Below are 26,047 nucleotides of genomic sequence, written 5' to 3' on the forward strand. Positions count from 1 at the left end.
TCCACTGTAGTCTGTTTTGTACTATTTGTTCATTGATGCTTTTGACTCATTTTCCAATACAAAATACATCTACCTCTTTCTCAACCTCTCTCATTTTCTTTTACCCTGTACTTTTATTTTCACTACTTGTCTTCCTACATAGTCCTCCTCCCTTCTTGTCATGTATCTATATCATCTTAACCTTTCTTCTTGTGATTTCTTTGCACATGGCTTTGCGGTATCTTTTGCTAGAGAATTGCTTGCAATCGTGTGTCAACAATTTATTTAGAGTATAAGCACAAAACATGATCTTTCGAGCAGGCAGCATATGAGTATATGGGGAGGCAGTGGCTGAGTTGAGAGGCAGTGGCTGAGTGGTTAGCGTGCTGGCACCACGTCCAGGAGGATGCGGGTTTGAGTCCTGCTCGCCAACACAGATGAGATTTTTCAGTCATCACTGAGTGGCCTAAGACTACCCACATGCTGTCCTGAAGACCACCTATTAACCTGGGCTCAAGATTCTCTCTCTAAAAGAGAGGCTCAAAGATGAGCTCCGGGGGGCAAGATGGCGGCACTACAAACACTTGCCTGCGCCATAACGGACTGGGGTTGACCATCAGTCCCCACCATGGGCGCCATAGGCCAAAACGTGAAAAAAATATCATGTTCTTGTGCTTATTGAACTATACTTCGAATGACTAGTGCATGCACTATGCCAAGCCAACATCTAGCAAAAGGTAGGAAGTATGTGCTTCCATGTATGAAGAAAAAAGCTAATTTGTCTGGAGGGAATAAAGTGTTGAAGCATTAAAATTTCAGTCACAAGACTACTACTACAATACACACTACAACAAAGAGGAAGTACAGTGTGCACCACATGTTCTAATGCTGACAACACAGAGCTAAGGATCTGTATTATTTTGCTTGTAAATATGCTTCATACACCAAGCTCATACTCACACATATGAGCGCTTCTGGAGTCCAAGCAGCACAGCAGTGGAGCTCTCCTGGCAGAATACTGTTCCATCATCCCGCCGGTGGGCCAGCATCTGGTCTGTTAGCCATGTGACTGCCTTGGCAGCCATCTTGGTACCCATGTTGCGGTCAAACACGGAGGGTGAGCCACCCTGCTGCATGTGACCTGAGAGGAGAGTAATGAAAGAGAAGTGAAATAGTGAAGAAAGGGCTACTGATGAGAACTAGTGACCAAGTTAAGGAGAACAAGAGGGAGGTAAGGGAAGTTAGTACATAATAAAAGATATTGAAAAGGAGTAAAATATGAAAATAAATAAAGATACGTATTAACCCCTTTGACCGCAAAAGTTTTCTTGGGAGATCCCCCTTGAAGGCAAAAGTCAGCGGAAAATGAACTTGAAACTGAGAAAAGTTGTAAAAGATGTTTTATAGAAAATTTTCTGGCACCAGTTAATAAGAGAAAAGTTGCCATGGTTTTGATGTGGCTGTTGAGAAGGGTATAACAGTACTGAAACCCTAAGTGATCTACAAATGGATATGGATCTATAGGCTATAAAATCATTGCCTGTCAAAAAAATATCAAAGAATCTACAGATGACCATCAACAACATCAATAAAAGGGTGAGTCCCAGTAACCACCAAGATTGCCTCACCAAGCACATTCTTCCTGCAGCTGAAGATTCCCTTGCCCTCCTCTGAGTAGACGCGGTAGATAAAGTCTGTGGTGTAGTTTTCATTGGCGTTCTCATTCCTGAGCACCAGCCCGCGCTGCACACCCTCTGCCATCTTGGCCGCCATATGGTAAACATCCAGCTGAAGCTCCTGAAAGCAGAAGGAAATGGACTGAGTGAGTGCTTGGTGCAGGAACTGGAGGCTGTAATTTGGAGACGTCTATTGGTATCAAGGCTTTTGAATGCATGTCCTCTGTGGTTCTTCATAATATTGATGCCTCCCTTCCCTGATAATTCTATCTCTCAAATTTTAACCTTTTTTCATTACAAAGTGTTAAATTTGAGATTCATACCCTCTTTTTCCATTCTGCTTATCTTTTTGCTCATGGATATACTTATCTGCCACTCCACTCTCTTTCCTCCTCACCTGGATGCCAAAGTGTTCCTCAAAGATGTATGCTGCGTCAGCCCCACCAGCCAGTCCTGCCAGTGTTGCCAAGTAGCCACAGAAGCCACCCATTGTTTCCACCACAAACACTCGCCTCTTGGTGCCCTGAGCTGACTGACGGATGCGATCACATATCTGGGGTGGAGAGGAGGAGGTTGTTGAAATGAATGCACACACACACACACGGCCCGGTAGCTCAGTGGATAGAGCGTCTGCCTCACAACCAGAAGGACCGGGGTTCGATTCCCCGGCCGGGTGAAGATAAGTTGGGTTTATCTTCTTTCATGTGTAGCCCCTGTTCACCTAGCAGTGAGTAGGTACGTGATGTAAGGCAAGGAGTTGTGACCTCGTTGTTGCGGTGTGTTGTGTGTGAGTGGTCTCAGTCCTTCCCAAAGATCAATACTATGAGCTCTGTGCTCTTCCGTAGGGGAACGGCTGGCTGTTTCGAGAGAGACCCGCAGCAGACCAAGAGGTGAATTACACACACACATCCCAAAGTTCCGTACAAAAGGCTGATCTGGAAACTACAGCAATGGGGAGGAATGGGCGGAAAGGTTATTGAGTGGATGAAGGATTACTTAACAGTGCTTACTATATCCTCACAAACTACATTCACCTGGTCACACACACACCACATCCATTCATCTCACTGCTTTCGCTCCACACAGCAGATCCACCGGCCCACCCACCTCGGTGATTTCATTGAGTGCAGTGTCACAGCCAAGACTGAAGTCGCTGCCAGGCACATTGTTGCTGATGGTGGCAGGGATGACCACCATTGGGATGCAGAACTCTGGGTACTTCCCACGTGCCTCGTACATCTGGAGAAGGGCGTGGTAGGCCTCGAACCCACCCACAATGAGGAGTGAGTGCAGCTTGTACTCCCTGAGGCGGGCAGCAATCTGTTGGGAAGTGGCTGTTGTAGTGACGGTGGTAGCAGAAACAGTAGTTGTAGTAGTATTGGTGGTGCTGACATTAGCAGTAGTAGGATTGTATCAATAATGGTAATAATGCTGTGAAAACACCTAATAATGATGTAGTGACAATAAAAGTAATAATAATGGGGATAGTGATGGAAGGGCAGCAGCAGCAACCCACCTGTTCAAAGTGCTTAGCAGGCAGTGTGCGTTTGGTGCCGAGGAATGCACCGCCCTGACCCACCCAGCCTGTCACCTCCGCCCATGTCATCTCCTGGACCTGTGGGGTGGAGAAAACAAAACAGTATAAGAGTCTGGTGTATTGGGAAAAATAAGTGAGTGGGTCTGGTGTACTGGGAAACATTAGTGTGGGTGAGTCTGTGGTGTGCTGGGAAACATTAGTGTGGGTGAGTCTGTGGTGTGCTGGGAAACATCAGTGTGGGTGAGTCTGTGGTGTGCTGGGAAACATTAGTGTGGGTGAGTCTGTGGTGTGCTGGGAAACATTAGTGTGGGTGAGTCTGTGGTGTGCTGGGAAACATCAGTGTGGGTGAGTCTGTGGTGTACTGGGAAACATTAGTGTGGGTGAGTCTGTGGTGTGCTGGGAAACATCAGTGTGGGTGAGTCTGTGGTGTGCTGGGAAACATCAGTGTGGGTGAGTCTGTGGTGTGCTGGGAAACATCAGTGTGGGTGAGTCAAACATTAGTGTGGGTGAGTCTGTGGTGTGCTGGGAAACATTAGTGTGGGTGAGTCTGTGGTGTACTGGGAAACATTAGTGTGGGTGAGTCTGTGGTGTGCTGGGAAACATTAGTGTGGGTGAGTCTGTGGTGTGCTGGGAAACATTAGTGTGGGTGAGTCTGTGGTGTACTGGGAAACATTAGTGTGGGTGAGTCTGTGGTGTGCTGGGAAACATTAGTGTAGATGAGTCTGTGGTGTGCTGGGAAACATCAGTGTGGGTGAGTCTGTGGTGTGCTGGGAAACATTAGTGTAGATGAGTCTGTGGTGTGCTGGGAAACATTAGTGTAGATGAGTCTGTGGTGTGCTGGGAAACATCAGTGTGGGTGAGTCTGTGGTGTGCTGGGAAACATTAGTGTAGATGAGTCTGTGGTGTGCTGGGAAACATTAGTGTGGGTGAGTCTGTGGTGTACTGGGAAACATCAGTGTGGGTGAGTCTGTGGTGTGCTGGGAAACATTAGTGTAGATGAGTCTGTGGTGTGCTGGGAAACATTAGTGTGGGTGAGTCTGTGGTGTGCTGGGAAACATTAGTGTAGATGAGTCTGTGGTGTTCTGGGAAACATTAGTGTGGGTGAGTCTGTGGTGTGCTGGGAAACATCAGTGTGGGTGAGTCTGTGGTGTGCTGGGAAACATCAGTGTGGGTGAGTCTGTGGTGTGCTGGGAAACATCAGTGTGGGTGAGTCTGTGGTGTGCTGGGAAACATTAGTGTGGGTGAGTCTGTGGTGTGCTGGGAAACATTAGTGTGGGTGAGTCTGTGGTGTGCTGGGAAACATTAGTGTGGGTGAGTCTGTGGTGTGCTGGGAAACATTAGTGTGGGTGAGTGTGTGGTGTGCTGGGAAACATTAGTGTAGATGAGTCTGTGGTGTACTGGGAAACATCAGTGTGGGTGAGTCTGTGGTGTGCTGGGAAACATTAGTGTAGATGAGTCTGTGGTGTGCTGGGAAACATTAGTGTAGATGAGTCTGTGGTGTGCTGGGAAACATTAGTGTAGATGAGTCTGTGGTGTGCTGGGAAACATTAGTGTAGATGAGTCTGTGGTGTGCTGGGAAACATTAGTGTGGGTGAGTCTGTGGTGTGCTGGGAAACATTAGTGTAGATGAGTCTGTGGTGTGCTGGGAAACATTAGTGTAGATGAGTCTGTGGTGTACTGGGAAACATCAGTGTGGGTGAGTCTGTGAAACATTAGTGTGGGTGAGTCTGTGGTGTGCTGGGAAACATTAGTGTAGATGAGTCTGTGGTGTACTGGGAAACATCAGTGTGGGTGAGTCTGTGGTGTGCTGGGAAACATTAGTGTGGGTGAGTCTGTGGTATGCTGGGAAACATTAGTGTAGATGAGTCTGTGGTGTGCTGGGAAACATTAGTGTGGATGAGTCTGTGGTGTGCTGGGAAACATTAGTGTAGATGAGTCTGTGGTGTGCTGGGAAACATTAGTGTAGATGAGTCTGTGGTGTGCTGGGAAACATTAGTGTAGATGAGTCTGTGGTGTGCTGGGAAACATTAGTGTAGATGAGTCTGTGGTGTGCTGGGAAACATTAGTGTTGGTGTGCTGGGAAACATTAGTGTAGATGAGTCTGTGGTGTGCTGGGAAACATTAGTGTGGGTGAGTGTGGTGTGCTGGGAAACATTAGTGTGGGTGAGTCTGTGGTGTGCTGGGAAACATTAGTGTGGGTGAGTCTGTGGTGTGCTGGGAAACATTAGTGTGGGTGAGTCTGTGGTGTGCTGGGAAACATTAGTGTGGGTGAGTCTGTGGTGTGCTGGGAAACATTAGTGTGGGTGAGTCTGTGGTGTGCTGGGAAACATTAGTGTGGGTGAGTCTGTGGTGTGCTGGGAAACATTAGTGTGGGTGAGTCTGTGGTGTGCTGGGAAACATTAGTGTGGGTGAGTCTGTGGTGTGCTGGGAAACATTAGTGTGGGTGAGTCTGTGGTGTGCTGGGAAACATTAGTGTGGGTGAGTCTGTGGTGTGCTGGGAAACATTAGTGTGGGTGAGTCTGTGGTGTGCTGGGAAACATTAGTGTAGATGAGTCTGTGGTGTGCTGGGAAACATTAGTGTGGGTGAGTGTGTGGTGTACTGGGAAACATCAGTGTGGGTGAGTCTGTGGTGTGCTGGGAAACATCAGTGTGGGTGAGTCTGTGGTGTGCTGGGAAACATTAGTGTAGATGAGTCTGTGGTGTGCTGGGAAACATTAGTGTAGATGAGTCTGTGGTGTGCTGGGAAACATTAGTGTAGATGAGTCTGTGGTGTGCTGGGAAACATTAGTGTAGATGAGTCTGTGGTGTGCTGGGAAACATTAGTGTTGTTGAGTCTGTGGTGTGCTGGGAAACATTAGTGTAGATGAGTCTGTGGTGTGCTGGGAAACATTAGTGTAGATGAGTCTGTGGTGTGCTGGGAAACATTAGTGTAGATGAGTCTGTGGTGTGCTGGGAAACATTAGTGTGGGTGAGTGTGTGGTGTGCTGGGAAACATTAGTGTGGGTGAGTGTGTGGTGTGCTGGGAAACATTAGTGTGGGTGAGTGTGGTGTGCTGGGAAACATTAGTGTGGTGGAGTGTGGGGTGTGCTGGGAACATTAGTGTGGGTGAGTGTGGTGTGCTGGGAAACATTAGTGTGGGTGAGTGTGGTGTGCTGGGAAACATTAGTGTGGGTGAGTCTGTGTTGTGCTGGGAAACATTGTGTGGGTGAGTCTGTGGTGTGCTGGGAAACATTAGTGTGGGTGAGTCTGTGGTGTGCTGGGAAACATTAGTGTGGGTGAGTCTGTGGTGTGCTGGGAAACATTAGTGTGGGTGAGTGTGTGGTGTGCTGGGAAACATTAGTGTGGGTGAGTGTGTGGTGTGCTGGGAAACATTAGTGTAGATGAGTGTGTGGTGTGCTGGGAAACATTAGTGTGGGTGAGTCTGTGGTGTGCTGGGAAACATTAGTGTGGGTGAGTCTGTGGTGTGCTGGGAAACATTAGTGTGGGTGAGTGTGGTGTGCTGGGAAACATTAGTGTGGGTGAGTCTGTGGTGTGCTGGGAAACATTAGTGGGTGAGTCTGTGGTGTGCTGGGAAACATTAGTGTGGGTGAGTCTGTGGTGTGCTGGGAAACATTAGTGTGGGTGAGTGTGTGGTGTGCTGGGAAACATTAGTGTGGGTGAGTCTGTGGTGTGCTGGGAAACATTAGTGTGGGTGAGTCTGTGGTGTGCTGGGAAACATTAGTGTGGGTGAGTCTGTGGTGTGCTGGGAAACAGGAAACATTAGTGTGGGTGAGTCTGTGGTGTGCTGGGAAACATTGGTGTGGGTGAGTGTGTGGTGTGCTGGGAAACATTAGTGTGGGTGAGTCTGTGGTGTGCTGGGGAAACATTAGTGTGGGTGAGTCTGTGGTGTGCTGGGAAACATTAGTGTGGGTGAGTCTGTGGTGTGCTGGGAAACATTAGTGTGGGTGAGTGTGGTGTGCTGGGAAACATCAGTGTGGGTGAGTCTGTGGTGTGCTGGGAAACATTAGTGTGGGTGAGTGTGGTGTGCTGGGAAACATCAGTGTGGGTGAGTCTGTGGTGTGCTGGGAAACATTAGTGTGGGTGAGTCTGTGGTGTGCTGGGAAACATTAGTGTGGGTGAGTGTGGTGTGCTGGGAAACATCAGTGTGGGTGAGTCTGTGGTGTGCTGGGAAACATTAGTGTGGGTGAGTCTGTGGTGTGCTGGGAAACATTAGTGTGGGTGAGTCTGTGGTGTGCTGGGAAACATTAGTGTGGGTGAGTCTGTGGTGTGCTGGGAAACATTAGTGGGGGTGAGTCTGTGGTGTGCTGGGAAACATGGTGTGGGTGAGTCTGTGGTGTGCTGGGAAACATTAGTGTGGGTGAGTCTGTGGTGTGCTGCGAAACAATAGTGTGGGTGAGTCTGTGGTGTGCTGGGAAACATTAGTGTGGGTGAGTGTGGTGTGCTGGGAAACATTAGTGTGGGTGAGTCTGTGGTGTGCTGGGAAACATTAGTGTGGGTGAGTCTGTGGTGTGCTGGGAAACATTAGTGTGGGTGAGTGTGGTGTGCTGGGAAACATTAGTGTGGGTGAGTCTGTGGTGTGCTGGGAAACATTAGTGTGGGTGAGTGTGTGGTGTGCTGGGAAATATAACATTGTCTGCTTAACCCGGCAGCAGCAGGGATCATGTTTCTTAATGGTCCCTCTAAGTGAGAAATATGAGAAAAAAATCATCACTCACACAAACCATTTCATAATATATATCAAAGCATTCGTGATCAGTTTATGCATCATCTATTTTTTTGGGTTTATATCATGGCACAAATTTGGCCCGTCGCTGCTACACGGTAAAGACACAAATTTGGCCCATTGCTGCTACCGGGTTAAACTGTGTGAGCCAAGTGTAGGAGAGTATCAAGATTACATGAGAGAGAAGGTCAGGATACTCACATTGCCCTCCACCAGCCCGTCAATACCATCATGGACACCATAGACAGTGTCGCCACGGTAGATGCAGTTCCTGACGAAGGAGCGCACAGCTGCATTCATGCCACATGCCGGAGCTCCGATGTGCATCACGCCCAGGTTGAAGCCGCCCTGACCAGTGAAAGCAAAGATTAGCACTCGGACAACACGGCTGCCTCGGGTTGGCTCTCACTCACACCCTCCACCACATTCATACATCAGGAAACACTACTAGAACACTCAAGACATTCCCTTCCTTACACTTGAATAATTACCAATACTCATGCACAAGGTTTGTATGTAATGCTATGGATAAAAATTGAGATATAATGTTCAGTATGTTGCTAAGACAAAATTGCTTATTTAAAAAAATTACTCAGGATCAGATTTTCTCTGCTTTGATTATTTATTTTTTTTCATTAGATGCAAACATTCACACTGTCTCATCCACAACCAAGTATTTACTGTACAGACTCCACACATACAACTCTACACTTGTTGATAAATGTATTGGCTTATTTGCTACAAACATCTAAATTACATGTAACATCTATAAATAATACATCATTCTAAAATTAAAACAGCATTATGCATAATCTTAACATGTAGGTACATACGGTCATAATAAATAGCTAAAGCATAAATTAAATGGATAGCACAAACAGCATGTCAAGCAGAGATGGAAAAAACTACGGTAGGCTGGAAGAGAACTTAGGCTAAGGCAGCTGGCGGCTGGGCATGATACCCTTGACCAGGCAGCCAGTCAGTCCAAGGTGTATGACGCCACACCTCAACACTATGACACAGAGGGGACGCAACACATCTCATGCACAACATAAAGACTATCATTGCTTCCACATGGTTCATAGCCTGTGTACTGGGCAGCGGGCAGCCGAGGCACAAGGCTTCGAGTGACAGGCTCCACAGTAGGTTACGAGCACATGGAAGCTGGAAAGATGGAGGTGAAGTTGCAGGAAAATACATCAACTGTGTTTCACTGATGTAGGGTGGAGGACTGTGGAGGAAGCTGTGTGACCTGTGACTGCTAGAGGTGGACCACACTGAGTGGGAGTTCCAGCTGAGTGAGGTGTGTCAGTATACCTGGTCCATGGAGGTGTGTGCGGCCTCATCATCTTCATCACCCCCAAACTCTGACAGTGAAAGGCTCTTGTTTATCGTCTGTGAAATGCTCTTCTTCCCTGAGTGTGTGGGACTCTTTTCTGGCTCAGGAATGTTTCCAGTTTCTGGTCTAGCAAGGTAATTTTCAGGCTGAGGAGCATTACTAGTGGCCTCAACCAAATACTGGCCTTTACTGTCTGGGTGAGGAAGATCTTTGCTTTCCAAATGAGAAAAATTCTTGCTTTTTGACTGAGAATGACTCTTGTTTATAGAATGAGAAAGACTTGTGTGTTCTGCCCAAGCAACTTTCTTGACTTTTGACTCAGAAAAGCTCTTGCTGTCTGCCTGATTATGTTCTTCCTTTGTTGACTGTAAAGAGAGAATAACCAAAGCACATTCCTCTGTCACCATGCAGAACTAAGGCACAAGACTGGAAGGAAGGTGGGTCAGATGTGTGAACAGCAAGAGATTAGATATTTGCCAATAATATTGAACAAGTGTCCTGGAGTATACATGCCCAAGAATTGAGTGGAAAAGAAAGAATAACTTTAGAGCCACAGGTGACAGCTTCACCCATATAACTTAAAAATATTGACTATAAACAAAGAGAATAACCTGTAAAATTTAACATATGGAGGCCAATACAAAACAGTCGTGAATATTCTTCTTACACAAACACAAGTTTTCCGAACACCACATGGCCGCTACATTGTTTGATTTTACTGATTTATTTTTCTGGTTTTCAGGAAACACATTACAAATGCTTCAACAAATTTTAAGAATGTTAAGAAAACAAGTACTGGCCAGTCTCCCAAAAAATGCAAAGCAATACTTAAAATGAAGCTGAATGAAATATTCAACAATACATCCATGTGAAACTTTTAAATAGTAAACTTTTGAAGTAAAAGGCTCTTTTGATGCAAATGATGTCATGTACCACAAGTCTGTATTCCCAAGGGATATGCGAAGAGGATTATATACAAAAATGGCGACTAATATTAAAAAGTGGGTCATGGTAACTCTCAAGAGGATGTGACAAGACATTCACATTCCTGAAACTTCAAAGTCTATAATCAACCATGCACACCAAACTGACAACCGTTTTGTTTGACCTTCATAGTTAAGCGCTGGAAACACAATGCAATAGATGTTCTTAGGTATACATACATGAATAGATGAAGAAACAGGCAAGAATATAATTTTGTAGTGAAAACACAAGCAGTGGCATCTGAGAGAGAGAGAGAGAGAGAGAGAGAGAGAGAGAATATAAAGAAAGACAGGCCACTGAGTGTTTCACATGAAGGAGCAGAAGTTCTCTACAAGTGACAGACAGAATGCAGCACAGTGGGCAATGAAGTGCTTCTGGGATGCATACATAACCTCACCAGATGGCTCCCCTTTCACAGTGTGACTCCCTGACACTTCACCTTCCCTGCACAGTATAAATTTATCACTGCACGCCTGGAACACAGGTGGCTACCATCTTAAACTATTGCAACATGCTGAAGCTGCATTACCGGAGAACTATAATTCAAAGTGCTTTGCTTATTCAAATGAACACGGGGGCAATGGGAATTCCTACACTATATTGGGATCAGCTTTGACAACTGCTTTTCTCACCTCCAAGGACATTACCGTACCTTTCTGCATAACTATCTGGAAGTTTGGTGACTATTCCTGAACCTCAATCTGATATTCACTGTTATATTCAATGCCTCAGTGGATGGATTCCTGCTCTGGTAGCAAATAATAACAATACTATATGTTTGGAGCACACACAGTGGAGTGGGAGTCAAGTGGTGACTTATGCTTCCCGAGCAGCTCATTGTTAGGATGAGTGAAGTCTGCCATAAGTTAGTCACACACTGGCCCTAACAACACACGCACAAGGCCTCCTGACTCACCAAGAGTTCATCTCTGTCCCAAATAGTGTTTTGCTGATGGAGTAGAAAATTATTGGTGCATATTTTTTTTTGCTGCTGCACACCATTCCACATGGTCACATTAGCATTAACATGGTCATGATATTAGGATAGTATATCTTAAAAATGCCTTAATGATTAATACACAATACATGGCACTTAAAATTATAGGAAAATAATACATACAATTTCAGCAATGCGTAAAATAAAATTTTGAATAATCTTAACAACTTTGTTTCTCATGGAGCGCAGACAATTTTGGAGGAGTAAATGAATGGTGTGTGTCAACGTGATGTGTTTTCCATGTGTGTGTTAATGCCTTGACTGGTCTCATGAGCTGAGAGGGACGAAGGAGAAAGAAGAAGCATTAAGTGGTATGTGTGTGCAGAGGGGAAGAAGTGTGTTATTTGCCTTGCTGTCACAAGAACCTAACATGTCAAGTGCTTTCTGTTGTGGAGATAAAGTTGAATATTTAAATGTGATGTAAAATCTGTCAGGGAAGCATTTCATTGTGACATAGAATCTGGAAATAGAATACTTAACATGAAGAATGTGCATATACACATGCACGCACACATGCATGCACGTAGATGCGTGCGTGCACACAGACACGCAAATCCAGCGTGTGATCAGACCTTGGTGAATGACACACACACACTGAGCTCTGAGCTCCTTTCATAGGGGAATGTCTGGCTGTCTCGAGAGACCCCCGCAGCATATGCTCATGTACACACACAAACAAACCTACACACACACACACAAGCACGCACACATACACACACAGAGAAACACACACACACACACACACATGTGCACCATAGTTGTGGGTAACAACTGCAACACTTTCAGGAGACAGAAACACAGCGATCAGCATCAGCACTGTCTGTCAAGGTTGGACAAAGAAGGGTTGGCTACAAAAAGCATTCACTTTTGGGACAAGAGTTAAAGCTCATTGTATTCATTCAATATTCAAGCAACTGTTGCAATATTATTGATGGTAAAAATTGCAGTCTAGTTTGTGAATTATTGAATGAATAAGCTGCTTAGTGTACAGAATGTCTGCTCTACAAAAGCTGGCTATAGTTAGGGCTTGACTGTAAGTGTTACCTCCTCAAGCTCTGCCTCCTCCTCTGACTCACACTATGAAACACAATTCATTGTGAATATGGATGGCCATCTTACTAAGGAACAAGGCCTATGTCTCAGATTCAAGGGTCTTATCCCAATATCATGGTAAACAGACAATGAATGAAAGGGTTTGCAAAATGTTATAATGCACAGAAGCCAACACAAAAAAAAATAAAAGTACTTACATAATCATCCTTGAGAAATTAGTTACCAAATTACTACCAACAAAACGGATAATTAATTTCAAGGCTCTGATCAATGTTGCTTTGTTTATCATCGCTAACTACCACTACACTATAAGCAGGCCTCCCAAAGCCTTCAAGATCAGGCTTTTGGAGGTGTCAAGTAGTGGCAGGGAAGGGTGAGACAATCAGGGTAATCAGCATCTGGTACAAGACTCTCCTGCCCCTGCACCACCCCGCCTCAGGACACCCAACACACTGCCCTGACACGCCCACCCATGAATCCCTACATGATCAGAAGCCGTCAATACTCATGACATGGACTCAATATATTGGTAAGGAACAAAATGATAAACAAAACTGACCAATATGCTGTCTGAAGAATGAACAGTATGGTACAAGCAATGCTGTAACTCTTATTCATCTTTCTAGGGTTAAGTGCATTTGTAGCAGCTACAAGGGAACAACCAGGGTGATTCAACTTTGTTATAGGGACAAAAAATGCCTCAAGTAATACCTCTTCTTGGGCTACACTGTAAGGGAATGGGTCACCAAGGAAATATCACGCTCAATTCAACTAAAAAATGAAATTCTCCGGAAGCAAAATCACATTTCACTTGTCTTAATTTGCGAGCTACACAGTGTAATCAGTGAGATCTCATTTTACTGAAATCAGTTTTATGTCACTAATCACATACTTTCTCCCTTTGACTACTAAAAGCTGCTTCCCATCCCACTGCAGCCAAAATTCAGAAAGAATAGCAGCATCAGTGACATAAAGCACCCAGTGTGAATTAGGACACTGAAAGAAATCACAGAGAACAGAGGCCATGTATGCATTGCCCAGTCTGCATGGACTGTACAGCACCGACAACACACTACATGGTCCTGTTTATTGGCCGTTTTAATGCCTCTCTTTACCAAGATGGCCAACTAAGCTAACCACCCACAACTGAGGAGTCAAAAATGCATGACAGTTTATTCTCTGACTATGTTACGTTCAGTGATGGGTTTGTAAAGCTGCTTTATGTATGGGAGGTTCTCTGAGTGGCTCCGGCCATCAATACAGCCAGCTAAAGCTGCCACCAACTGCCATACTTTTTTGTTGTTAGGTGGTTCTGAAGGCAGCTGCTGCTTAGAACTGGCCATCTGATTGGCTTTAATAATCATCATAGGCATCTAAGCATGTCTGTTCACTAAGTTTGGTCTACACACAGAAGTAAAGAAGCTTTCACCTTACCCGGATCATTGTAGACTGGACCAGCGATGTGTGGAAGGCAGGGATAAGAGGAAGAACAGTTAGCATGTGTTTCTGATATAAAAACAAAGAAATGGGTATTTGACTGCAGGATAAACACACCAGAAAACTCCCGTGCATGGAAAAGGTGAATTACTGATATGAACAATCCTCAAAAGTTTTGTTAGATGATCAGGTTCCAGCAAGAACCAGGTGCAGAGGATTAAAACTCTTGTTACAGAGATGTGTCTGTGTTATGTTCAAAGTAGTAAGCAAGACAAATACATGAACAAATCCCTAGATCACAGAAAATGAAGAAAAAAGTGGCCATCTGTCTATTTGTCTATATCTGTGATGCCCTGTTTTCTAGCATGAACTTTGCTTGAGAGGTTGGCCACAGAAGTGTCTCCAACTTTCCCTGTTCCAGCACTCCCTCTCAGCACACCCAATCACTCATCAACCAACTCTCTCAGTCTTTTACCAAAACCTGTCCATTCTTGAGCCATACCAGTGATGGTCTTTACCTGACACCCTCTTCCTCAGTCCTGCCCTCATAATATATTTTCTTCATAACAAGAATCATATGTCCAAATCATCTCTGAAGATCATCATCACCCATCCAATCATTCCACAATCCAGTCACTTCAATATTATACCCATATCAAAACTCATGCATATTTCCATTACCTTCTCCATCCAATCCTCACACACCACATGCAACTCTTAACCCTTTCGTTGCGCATGGCGAGGAAGTGACTATCCCCCCAGGCGCACTCTGGCAGCCCAACGAGGGGTCGCTTTTAACCTCTGTATCTCAAAAACTATTCATCACAGCTAAAAACCAAAAACACCATTGGAAAGAGGAGGCCAAGATCTATGGGATTCGGTTATGTATGCCTCTCCTGCGAATGTACATGCACGTTCAGGGGGTGTTGCCTCTGAACACTTACGTCAGTGCGTGGCGGCAGTCAGCCATATTTAGGCAACTGCGGACATCTCTCCATGAGGTGCTGGCAAGGTAGTATTGCCAACTGCAAAATTTACGACTATTAATTTGGTAAAAAATGCCGCTATATTGGACAAGAACATCCATCAGTTACTCGTCCATAGATTTTCCGCGTAGGCTGATATGATTTTCCAACAAATTTAGTGGAAAACCCACTCAATTGGCAATCCTGTGTTGTGAGAAATAGCGTTGGAACACTCTCATACGCGGGAGATTTGAGTGCGGCTGAAGCTTGTAGCAAGCGTTTAGCACCACCAGCAAATGCGCTACCGCTCGCTGTGAGCGTTTAGCAATGAAAGGGTTAAGGCCTCGTCACACGATGCAACCTGTGAGGCAGGGTGGCCAGGCGCAAGGGTGAAAAGTTGCATGCCTTCACCCAACACAATTGTCCTGTGTGTTTAAACGCATGCCGAACTAGGCTATTTGGCGCCGTGTGTAGGCCATGAGTAGGCACGGCGAATCAGCACATTTTAAAAGCTGTTGACAGGGATGTTACGCAAAGTCACTGCTCCTTGGGCTCTTGTACTGGCTGGTGCCAAGAAAACACATGAAAGTCAAAGAGAAAAGTAGGAAAAATAGGCAAAACAGTGGCTTCTCCGTGGGCAACATATTTAGGGAAGTAGCAATGGAATATGAACTGCACTTTCAAAATTACATGAGACTGCCTGTGACAGCTTGCCACACAATGCTGAACAAAACAAGACCAGTGTTGAGCATCAGGATACAGTAATGCAACTAAGTATTTAATTTTTCCATAAGTGACACTTTTATTTTCACTTTAAGTTTATTTCTTGTCAGGTGGAAATGGAAGATGTATTACCCTAATATACCAAAAAGTTTCCCTAATAATTGTCCAATTAGCCAACTTTAAGGCGTAATTTACCCAAAAGTGGAAGCCCTGGAGTTGTAGCGGCATGCTGCTCCACTGGTGTTGTCTGCCCACAACAGACAAGAACAAATCTGTATGAAATTTTTAGTGGACTTAAAGTTAGCGGAGGAGGAACTACATTTAGTGGAAGCTAATTGGTCCGCTAACTATTTCCAAAGTTAGCGAAAACGCTATTCATCTAACGAAAACGTTAGCTTCGCTAATTAGCGGTTAGCGGATTAGCGGAACCGTGCCCACCACTGAGCACAGAATACATCACATCAACATAGTAACCTGCTGGATGTGAGTTAACACAACCCCCTCTCTCACACACATACAACATGCACATTAACATATGCAATCATCCATTGTTTTTTAAGTTTTAGTATTTGCAGATTTGTACTTTTGTCCTGGAAAAACAGGAATGTTATGAGAAACCAAAATCAAATGATGGAAAGTTTGAGTTATGTAAGCAAGTGTTTGTGTCTGCTACCAGACGTTATCAGCATGCGCAGAAGACACCACAAATGGTAGGCCTTGAGCACATCGGTCTCAATGCAGTGGTAGCTTGGGTGCGCTTGTATCTTTGTGGTTCTAGCTTGGGTGTGCTTGTATCTTTGTGGCTCTGAGTGCCTGTTTATGAAATAATGTATTACTCTTTGATATGCCTAGTTGATCATGAGCTGTAAGCTAATACAGGGTGGCTGAGACCACAGGAAGGAGACCGTACTCTCACAGATTCTGTACTTTCCTGTGGGTCCCGGGAACATAACTCCCAAGAAAAATTGAGCAATGACTACATACATAATCACAGAACACAAACACTGACTAAGGTCCCACAGCACAAGTAAAACCTCTTAGGAGCTCCCAGCCCCTGTTCCTTCACACACTCACCTAAAGTAACAACTCCCTTTGAAGGCAGCTCATGAGACACCACCCACAACACCTCATTATGTGCACCAGAAACTGTCTTGCCACACCATAAATACCTCTTGGGGTTAGGTAAGTCACCACAAACACTCCATGTGATCCCTTAAAAGACATTCTTCATGAGGCAACCAGTTAAACACCAATGCTATAACAGTAAACCCAAGAGAAAACACACGACCGAAAACTTTCTTATCATGCCTGAAACGTTACCTTTAGGGAGTTCTGTTAGTAGGAATCTTTCACGCAATCACCTACGATGTTTTCCATAATATAACCGGTAAATCATAATCACCATCAGAGAAGAACCCAAGAGAAGAGTAACCAATCATACCTGTTCGCTAAAGAAAAATAAACAAGTCCAAAGTTCTATGGAGCCCCACAGCACGTCAGGTCAACTAGAGGGACTGACTAAGCAACCCCTTGCCCTGAGCCTCACCTTCCCTCCCTCGATGACCTTGGGGGGCCTCAGGCGGGTCAGCATCTTGTAGGTCTCCAGGTTGCGGGCGAAGCTCCTCCCTCGCATCTGTACTGCATCGTCCCAGTTACGGTCCTGGTGGTGCGAGAGGTGGTGTGAGTGGTGGTACTGGTGGTGTGGCGTGGTGTGGCATGGTGTGTGTGTGTGTGTGTGTGTGTCTTTGGACTTTACCTTAATGGTTCTTGACACAGGACACAAATATTAATATAACTAAGCAAGCAACCAACACCTTGGTAACCCACTATAGTCTGACCTGGTCTGTGGAGGCTAACAAGAGGTAATTAGGAAAAAATTGAGCAATGAATCAAAAGAAAAAGAAAACGAAGAGAAGAAATAGAAGATATTACCCAAGGTGATTATGGAAAAAAACTTCATAGATACAAAGAAGTCAATAATACCAAGAAGAAAAAGCAGTAATAACTCTTCTAGTCAGACCTCATCAAGCATTGGCAGGCACCACATCTACCCCATCCTGCCTCACCTTCATGGCCTTGGAAACAGCCTGTGTCTTGAGGACGCAGCCCATGAGGGGAACACGCACTGCCTGGTTGCCGTCCAGGGAGATGACACAAGGCTCTGTCTCCGATGTGGCCTCCATCAGGGCCAGCACCGACTCGGCACCCATGCGGCAACCCTGGGGGAAGGTGTAGTTGGTTATGGCTGGTGGTGGGTGGGTGAAAATATATCTCACCCTCTTTCACCCTCCACTCCCATCATCCATCCATCCACTACTCTTATCCTCCTCCCTCCACTTCCGTCATCCATCCATCCACTGCCTCTCTCACCCTCCTCCCTCCACTCCTGTCATCCATCCATCCACTGCCTCTCTCATCCTCCTCCCTCCACTACCCTCCAATCTCTCAACATGTCTGAACAGCCTCAGTTTACTCTCATCATCACAAAACTTAATACAATCAAGAACTATATTACTTTTCATGACCTCCTTCAAAATTCAAACCCAATAATTCAGGGATACACTGCCCATCCATCTAACCAACCTCAGAAGTATATACACATGTACACACACACACACACATACACCCATGGATGCAAATAAACACACTAACCAGGAGGCGGTCAAAGGCTGAGGGTGAGCCACCTCGTTGGACGTGACCCAAGACGGTGATGCGTGTGTCAAAGCCGAGATTTTCCACGATGACCTGTGAAGGGAGGTACAGGAGTTGATGGGGTGATGGAAACTCAGGGACGGCATCATAGTGACCAAGGGAAAGGAGGTTAGGAGGAGGGCACTGTATAAGGTGTAAGTCAAGGGGATTAACAGGCCAGATCAAAGGGAGAGGATTACAGAGGGATAGAGTAAGGGAAATTATTAGTGTGATTTTGGAATGGAACAGTTAACCTAGTAGCAGCGACGGGCCAAATTTGTGGCTTCACCGTGTAACAGCGACAGGCCAAATTTGTGGCTTTACCGTGTAGCAGCGACAGGCCAAATTTGTGCCATGATATACACCCCCCAAAATAGATGATACATAATCTGATCACAAATGCTTTGAAATTTATTATGAAATGGTTTGTGTGAGGGGGGATTTTTTCTCATTTTTCTCGCTTGGAGGGACCATTAAGAAACATGATCCCCGCTGCTACCGGGTTAAAAGACCAGATCAAAGGGAGAGGATTACAGAGGGATAGAGTAAGGGAAATTATTAGTGTGATTTTGGGATGGAACAGTTAAACAGAAATGAGAAAAAAGGTGATTGGAAGGCACTAATATAGATAAAATCATCATCATCATCATTTAACGTCCATTTATTCCCTATGGTGGGGTTGGACGGGATATGAGCCTCCTCCACTGTTGCCGGTCCATAGCCATTTCTTCCGTGATGCTCAGCCTCCTCTAATATAGATAAAACAATTATCAAAAGGGGTAGAAGGTTGATGGAGGGATAGACAGAATGGTGACTGGGAAGGAACAGGTTAATTGAAGAGAAGGTCATTGAAAGCCATCATCGCAGATCAAGGACAGGAATGACAAGGGAGCGGAGGTCACTGGAGAACCATTTTCTGGAGCCCGAGAACCTTAGATGCAGGAGGGAAAATGATCATAAGGAAAAAAGTTATGGCATTTTGAAAGTTGCACGCAGGTTTTTCTCTATTTTATGTCTTTAGTACATTTTTGACAGCTACAGTAAACCTTAATAGTATATGGTGTTCCTCAGACTGGCCACTGGCACTGACCTTCCTCACTGCTTCGGCTGTGATGGGCTCTCCCTGCTGGTCAATGGCACCCTCGGCCACCAGGATGATGTTCAGGCGCTGGCCCATCGACCGTTCCTGTGAGGGTGGGTGAAGGATGGATGAGGTCATGGAGGGGTGTGAGGAGTAGGGGGGACTTTTTTCTGTCCTACTGGCATAATAAATTGGGATTACACTGATTTATCCTGTGCTCAATAGCTCTATCCTTTATATTATGTTGCTTTGTATTACAGTATAACTATTTATATTTCTCAAGTAACACACTGTCTGTCCTTCAAAATGTAAAAGTACATACTATTTTGTCTGTCCTACCGGCAAAATAAATTGGGATTACACTGATTTACCCTGTGCTCAATAGCTCTATTCTTTACATTATGTTGCTTTGTATTACAGTATAACTACCTCCATTTCTTAAGTAACACACTGTCTGTCCTCCAAAATGTAAAAGTACATACTACAAAGTTAGTGTCCCTCAACTTGTTTCAGATATTCATGGTACTCTAGCATTTTAAATTCAAGCAATATTAAGATGCAATTAATAGACATCACAAGAAATCATAACAGTATCAAGGGAAGAGGTCACAGGGAAACATAAGCATGCCAATATGAAACAGGTTCTGTATTACAATGGCAAGGTTTTAGTTTGTATTCCAGGGACAATATTTACAGAAGAGACAAGCCACATGACACAGTTCCTAAGGAGGTGGTCAGCTCCTACTGAACTAACATTCTAATGCTGATATTAGAAGCTCTGCTTTCCTAGGTAATTCCTTTGACATAAATTCTAGCACATCAGTATTCCAAGCCTCATTCCCTATATACAAGATTTCTGTGAACCATTTTGATGGTTAACCCGGTAGCAGCGACGGGCCAAATTTGTGGCTTTACCGTGTAGCAGCGACGGGCCACATTTTTGCCATGATATAAACCCCCCAAAATAGATGATGCATAAACTGATCACAAATGCATTGATATATATTATGAAATGGCTTGCGTGAGTGATGATTTTTTCTCATTTTTCTCGCTTAGAGGGGCCCTTAAGAAACATGATCCCCGCAGCTACCGGGTTAATGGCTACTTCCAGAACATCAATATTCTCTCAAGGTCATACTACAGTCATCCCTCAAATAGTACGGTTTCCAATAGTTCGGTTTTGGTTTTATACGGATTGTCATGGAAGATCTCTTTAAGGATTCTTAAATTTCCTGCTTGTCGGGAAATTTAAAAATCCTAAAAAAATCTTCTATGAAAATCCACATAAAACCGAAACTGAACTATTGGAAACTGTACTATTTGAGGGACGACTGTATTGGGAAAGTATACCAAGACAAAGAGTAACAGGAAGTGCAACATGTGGAGTTCAATAAAAGCAAACTACTGTTCAAAAGCAGCCATTAGTTTTTGAGTTGGTAGAGTTGATTCACTTGAGATGGATCTCCCCCAGCAGTGACTTGATCTCTGACTGAGTGGCATGGAAGCCAATCAGCAGCATTGTTACCCAACCGGTTAAGAGTTTGGGATCCACGCTACATAGGTGAATAGACTATAATAACCAACATTTCTTAGCAAGCTTGGAATACGGCTATAAGTACTGAGAAGCTTCCACTCATACCAAAGTTTCAAATATTTAGGAAAACATGAAAAAGGACACCATCAAAATTCTACGAAGGAAAAAATGCCCTGGCAAAGAAATAAATATAGAAAAAAATCACCAAATACTAATAAAATATAGAAAAAGTGGCAGATTCCTATGAAAAAAATATTAACCTAACAAACGACAAGTAGCAAGCATTTATCTAAGGCAGGCATTCAAACTACAGTCTAGTGCAATGGCAAGCCTCTACTCAAGCTACACAAACTTGGGTACATCCTTTTGCTTCACCCGGCCAAGCCTTAACTCCTCCCCAAAAACTGTACAAGTGGCTCAGGATAAGCATTAATGGACACAGCAGATGATGATGATGATGATGACAATGATACAAGAAACGATAAAAGGGCAAAGTGAAATATATATCCTTGAAGAGTGACACAAAAAACAGGAACAGGACATGAGGGGAAAGTCAAGTCGTTCTTCATGCATGGTGAGTGTTCAGTCCACTCACACCTGATCCATGCCATGAAGACCAAGGCCAAGAATTACTGATGGTTTGTATACTCTGTTGATTCTTGCAAAAGCATTTAAGGTCTTATTTGCTAAATGGAAATCAACAGGAGTAGGTAAAGCATCCCAAGGTTATGAACTCAATTATGAGGCCACTGGTCTAAGGGTGGCACCACACTGTGTCACTGAATTTAGGTTGTAAACAATCAAGTCATTGTTACTCAGGACCCTGAGGTGTGCTGTCACCTCCCGCTGTGATGATCACTGGTGCACAAGTCACAGGTCTTTGTCAAGTGACTAGTCATATTGAGCACAGTTACATTATCTATTTAGTGACTGGAATCACATCCACTGTAGAGTATAAATTATTATACATACTTCAATTCTCTCATGCCTAAAAGGCATGGCCATCTATTTAGCCTTGAGCATTATTCTTTTCCCTTATGATGCAACATCAATTATCAAATTTCTGTATCATATACTACTTCCAATATTTTCTCTGAATATATCAGTATTTGATCAGTGCTGTATTCCCAAAAGGTGCTCAGGGCCACAACCAACATGACAAGGAGACATAACTCTCCTCACACAAGCAGAGTGACAAGACTGTAGCATACCACACACGTGGGTTAAACTGAAGCAAGACATACAGTGTGTCACAGAAGTTCCTCCACACCAAGACAGTCACACAAGCGTGACCACACCAGACATACAGAGGCTCCTGCACACGATGCCAACAGAGGGACACCAGTAAGGGATGCCAACAGAGGGTCACCAGTAAGGGCTTTGTTAACAAGCCACATCCTTGCCACATCCCAAAACACTTTACCGATATTAGTTTTTTGCAGATATGTTCTGGCCAATCGTGAGGAGGTGGAAACTCAGGGATAAACATGAAGTCTGCCTCACACGCAATACTACCAGACAAACTCAGATACCTGTGCATGAGGGTGTTCGGGAGCCAGGCCAGAAGGAGGAGGGGGAGGGGCAGGAAGGGAAGGGCCAGAAGGAGGAGGGGGAGGGACAGGAAGGGAAGGGCCAGAGAGTGATGGAGAAGAAAGGCATTGCCAGAATGGTTTGTAAGAGTCAGGAATGGTAATTTAGTATCAGATTTAATAAATGAAACCAATGTGGCAGTTAATGTGCCAAGATTGATGAAAAATTTGATAAGGTTAATTGGAATAATAATAATTGTGAGATAAATTAGAGGGGAAAACATGTTATGAGGGAGAGAGAACAGAGAAAAAATGAGATCATCTTGTAGCATAAATACCTTTCTAATAAAAGCATGCAATGACACATTTAAGTAGACCTGCAGCATTAGGAGAAAATAGACTTTTCTCCAAATGTTACAAGAAATAAACACCTAGGATAGAAAACTACTTAAGCATATGCTGCCTTCAGTCCAAACCCTTGCTACATGTGCTAAGAGGAAAGGGAGGCACCACCAGCCACTAGGCCAGGTATCACTAAGGTGTCTCCCTCTGCCACTACATGCAACAATGAGAATAAGTTAAAGAGTAGACTACAGCCTCGAAACTAAGAGGAAAACTGGGAAGAAACCTGGAAATAAACAACCGAGTAGAAAAGGTAACACTAATGGCCGCTTTCACAGTCGTTTTGTTTGTTTTGATCGTTACCAATGGCTGTTATCGCTGCTATAGTATTTCCACGTAAAACTGGCCGATGGGGTAGCGGCGGCTGCGGGTTAGCCTAGCCCTGCACCTTGCCACACACTCTCAACACCTCTTGCTTCCCCTGCAGCCGCCACTACCCCATAGGCCAGTTTCACGTGGAAAACTAGTGTCGATTGCCGCCATTGGTAACGATCGGAACAAACAAAGTGACTGTGACAGCGGCCCTAAGTCTGGAATGAAATCGGGGAAACAAGCTTGAAAAAAAAGCCCCAAAACACAAATAAGAGGAGAAAGAGAAATAAATGCATAGAAGTTTGTTGTTCTTGCCTGTTTGAGCTTACTACAGATCTTCTCGCCCCAGTTCTCGGGTGGTGGGTGCTCCGGAATGAAAACAAAGTCAGCCTCTGAAGTGAGGGCGGCCACAAGGGCGAGGTACCTGCAACACAGCGCCATCACAGCCTTGGCTCACACAGCACACAACACACCCTACAGGGCCTTTCTTAAAAATGTAATTAGTACCAGCCTTTGAGGAACAAGGAGGGCATTGTTTTCACCATTGTTAAAAGATGTATCCATATGTGAGTGTTGGAGGATAACATTTATTTTTGCATGGATGGTCTGAGGATGACGCTTGTGAAGTTAGCAAGTAATCAAATGGGCAACAAGGCATATCAAATGTCTCTGTTTGCCAAATAAATATATTGACCAATTAAATATTTTCAATGCCCTCCCTGTTCCTAGTAAGTGAAAAACTACCACTCCAGTTGTGTGATTTTGTGCTGTTTTGTCCATTGAATACCAAACCTATTTTCAAAACTCTTCACTGACTGCACATTAAAAAAAGCCCTGATTCTGGAAGTGTACCTACCCAGCCATCAGAGACGTGGTGGACTTTCCTGTGATGAAGTTAGTGTGAGCACTGTGAGTAAGACAAACTTCTACTCACGCATATGCTTCATTGCCTTTACTATGCAAGAGCTGAGTAAAAAACACTTGGGGGAAAATAATCAAAATAAACTGAGAGGTGTCCATCAATACACTATCCATATGATTAACAAGAGAGGTATTGTAGTTTTGAAGTTAACCCTATTAACCCGGTAGCAGCGACGGGCCAAATTTGTGCCATGATATAAACCCCCCAAAAAATAGATGATACATAATCTGATCATAAATGCTTTGATATATATTATGAAATGGTTTGTGTAAGGGGTGATTTTTTCTCATTTTTCTCGCTTGGAGGGACCATTAAGAAACATGGTCCCCGCTGCTACCGGGTTAACTTCACAGTAGGGTCACTGAGAAAAGACTTATATGCAATGTTAACAAGTACTGTAATGACAAAGTGGAGTGGTCAGTGGTATAGGCCATACACCCAACACACATGCTTTGTAGTAGACAAAATGCAAAGTGTTGTATTATATATATGGGATTCCTGAAACACACTTGTAAGCTGTAACATAATGAGACTATTGTATTTCTTTGACCATCCAATATTGGAAAAAAACCTGCTGAATTATGTCATGATGATAAACTGCTTGACTGAGATGGAATTCTTAGTAGTGGCTTTTCCTCAACAGAATAGCATCTTTTTATATGTAATAACACAACCCATATTTAGCATGATACTTATGATTATACTGAATATCAAGTATTTTTGACTGGGAATACAGTCGTCCCTCAAACAGTACGGTTTCCAATAGTTCGGTTTCAGTTTTATATGGATTGTCATGGAAGATCTTTTAGGATTTTTAAATTTCCTTCTCGTCAGGAAATTTAAAAATCCTAAAAAATCTTCTTAGAAAATCCACATAAAACCAAAACCGAACTATTGGAAACTGTACTATTTGAGGGACGACTGTACTTCCTCCTGCAAGATATACTATTCAGTCATGTTGATAATGTGCTAAATACTTATTTACTGTATTCACGCCTCATGATCATCAGTCATTACTATCCCACTGCAGAAAACTGGCTTTTCCCAACATCTTTCACCTCTGACCTGCCCTGGCAAAGGCTCTAATTTCATCTCTCCTGATTCTGTCTGTTATGACTTACAAAATCTGGGTTGCCACTTTGTTACTTTGGTTGTTCAGCTGTTACAAGTTCAGTGCATGACATGACCCACCCAAGTCCATTTCCATATTTGTAATGACCATCAACAATGTCATATTTGTTATCGAATATATTTTGAAAGGCCGTTATTCATAAGTTTACAAATTACTGAACATAAGACAAAACAATATTGAACAAATTGTTTCGGCTTTCAGTTTCATACAAAATATGCTATGGTGTGAGGATAACACCTACCACTTGCATACCAAAGCAAATTTTACTTACTGGATGTTCAAAGGAAAAACATTGTGCAATACTTTTAAAGTAGTTTGCAGGTTAATCATTATAAGGTGTTAATTAACCCAGTAGCAGCGATGGGCCAAATTTGTGGCTTTACCGTGTACCAGCAACGGCCCAAATTTTTGGCTTGACAAACCACCCAAAATAGACTTTATTGCATTAAGCAGTTTTCCTCCCACAACATATATCTTTAAAACGTCCCACAATGCCAGCTAATCAACTCTGTCATAAGCTTTTTCTAAATCCATGAAGGCAGCGTATAGCTTTTTTCCTTTTGCTAATATTTTTTTCTACTACCATCCTGAAGGAAAGGAAGGAAATGCTTTGTTATCTATTATATAATGATTTATGTGAGTGATGATTTTTTCTCATTAATTCGCTTAGAGGAGCCTTTAAGAAACATGATCCCTGCAGCTACCGGGTTAAGAAAAAAGAAGCAATGCAGAGCTGGATGATTTTGAAACTTGAGATTATAGCCAGGTCACAATACTTACTGGGTTCCTAGTGACTGGTAGATCTGGGACAAACACAGTCCAACAAAGGAGCCTTCCCTGCCCTCCAACTCTCAACATTCTCACATATCTCCTTAGTCTCTTCTCTTCAAGCAGTTCTAAGGCGTTGAACTGGTGAACTCCCCCCTCTGACTTCCCTATGTCTGATATTAAAACTTCTCATGCAATACAATTTTTTTAAGTCGGCACAATTTGCATACTAACATATTCATAATTCCAACACCAGCATGACT

The 26,047-nt window shown here is 43.8% G+C and overlaps 1 protein-coding gene across 5 annotated transcripts in view; it reads right to left on the reverse strand.

Moving 5' to 3' along the window:
- The window catches only part of LOC126981334 (ATP-dependent 6-phosphofructokinase-like), a 37,993-nt gene that overhangs the window by 3,815 nt on the left and 8,131 nt on the right, over window positions 1–26,047 (reverse strand). The window contains exons 6-18 of one of the 5 annotated variants that reach the window (XM_050832336.1): window positions 22,143–22,251; window positions 19,195–19,290; window positions 18,066–18,158; window positions 17,480–17,632; window positions 16,960–17,073; window positions 13,723–13,737; window positions 11,155–11,187; window positions 8,117–8,263; window positions 3,172–3,270; window positions 2,763–2,975; window positions 2,053–2,208; window positions 1,608–1,776; window positions 940–1,120 (exon numbers count right to left, since the gene is read on the reverse strand). In XM_050832336.1, coding sequence (XP_050688293.1) covers window positions 940–1,120; window positions 1,608–1,776; window positions 2,053–2,208; window positions 2,763–2,975; window positions 3,172–3,270; window positions 8,117–8,263; window positions 11,155–11,187; window positions 13,723–13,737; window positions 16,960–17,073; window positions 17,480–17,632; window positions 18,066–18,158; window positions 19,195–19,290; window positions 22,143–22,251 — 1,578 coding nt within the window. Of the gene's footprint in view, window positions 1–939; window positions 1,121–1,607; window positions 1,777–2,052; window positions 2,209–2,762; window positions 2,976–3,171; window positions 3,271–8,116; window positions 8,264–11,154; window positions 11,188–13,722; window positions 13,738–16,959; window positions 17,074–17,479; window positions 17,633–18,065; window positions 18,159–19,194; window positions 19,291–22,142; window positions 22,252–23,277; window positions 23,387–26,047 lie in introns of all 5 variants that reach the window. The other 4 variants (XM_050832335.1, XM_050832337.1, XM_050832340.1 and 1 more) reach the window with 4 other exon arrangements.

This window comes from Eriocheir sinensis, chromosome 47 (genome assembly GCF_024679095.1).
Source record: "Eriocheir sinensis breed Jianghai 21 chromosome 47, ASM2467909v1, whole genome shotgun sequence".
Lineage (NCBI taxonomy): Eukaryota > Metazoa > Arthropoda > Malacostraca > Decapoda > Varunidae > Eriocheir > Eriocheir sinensis.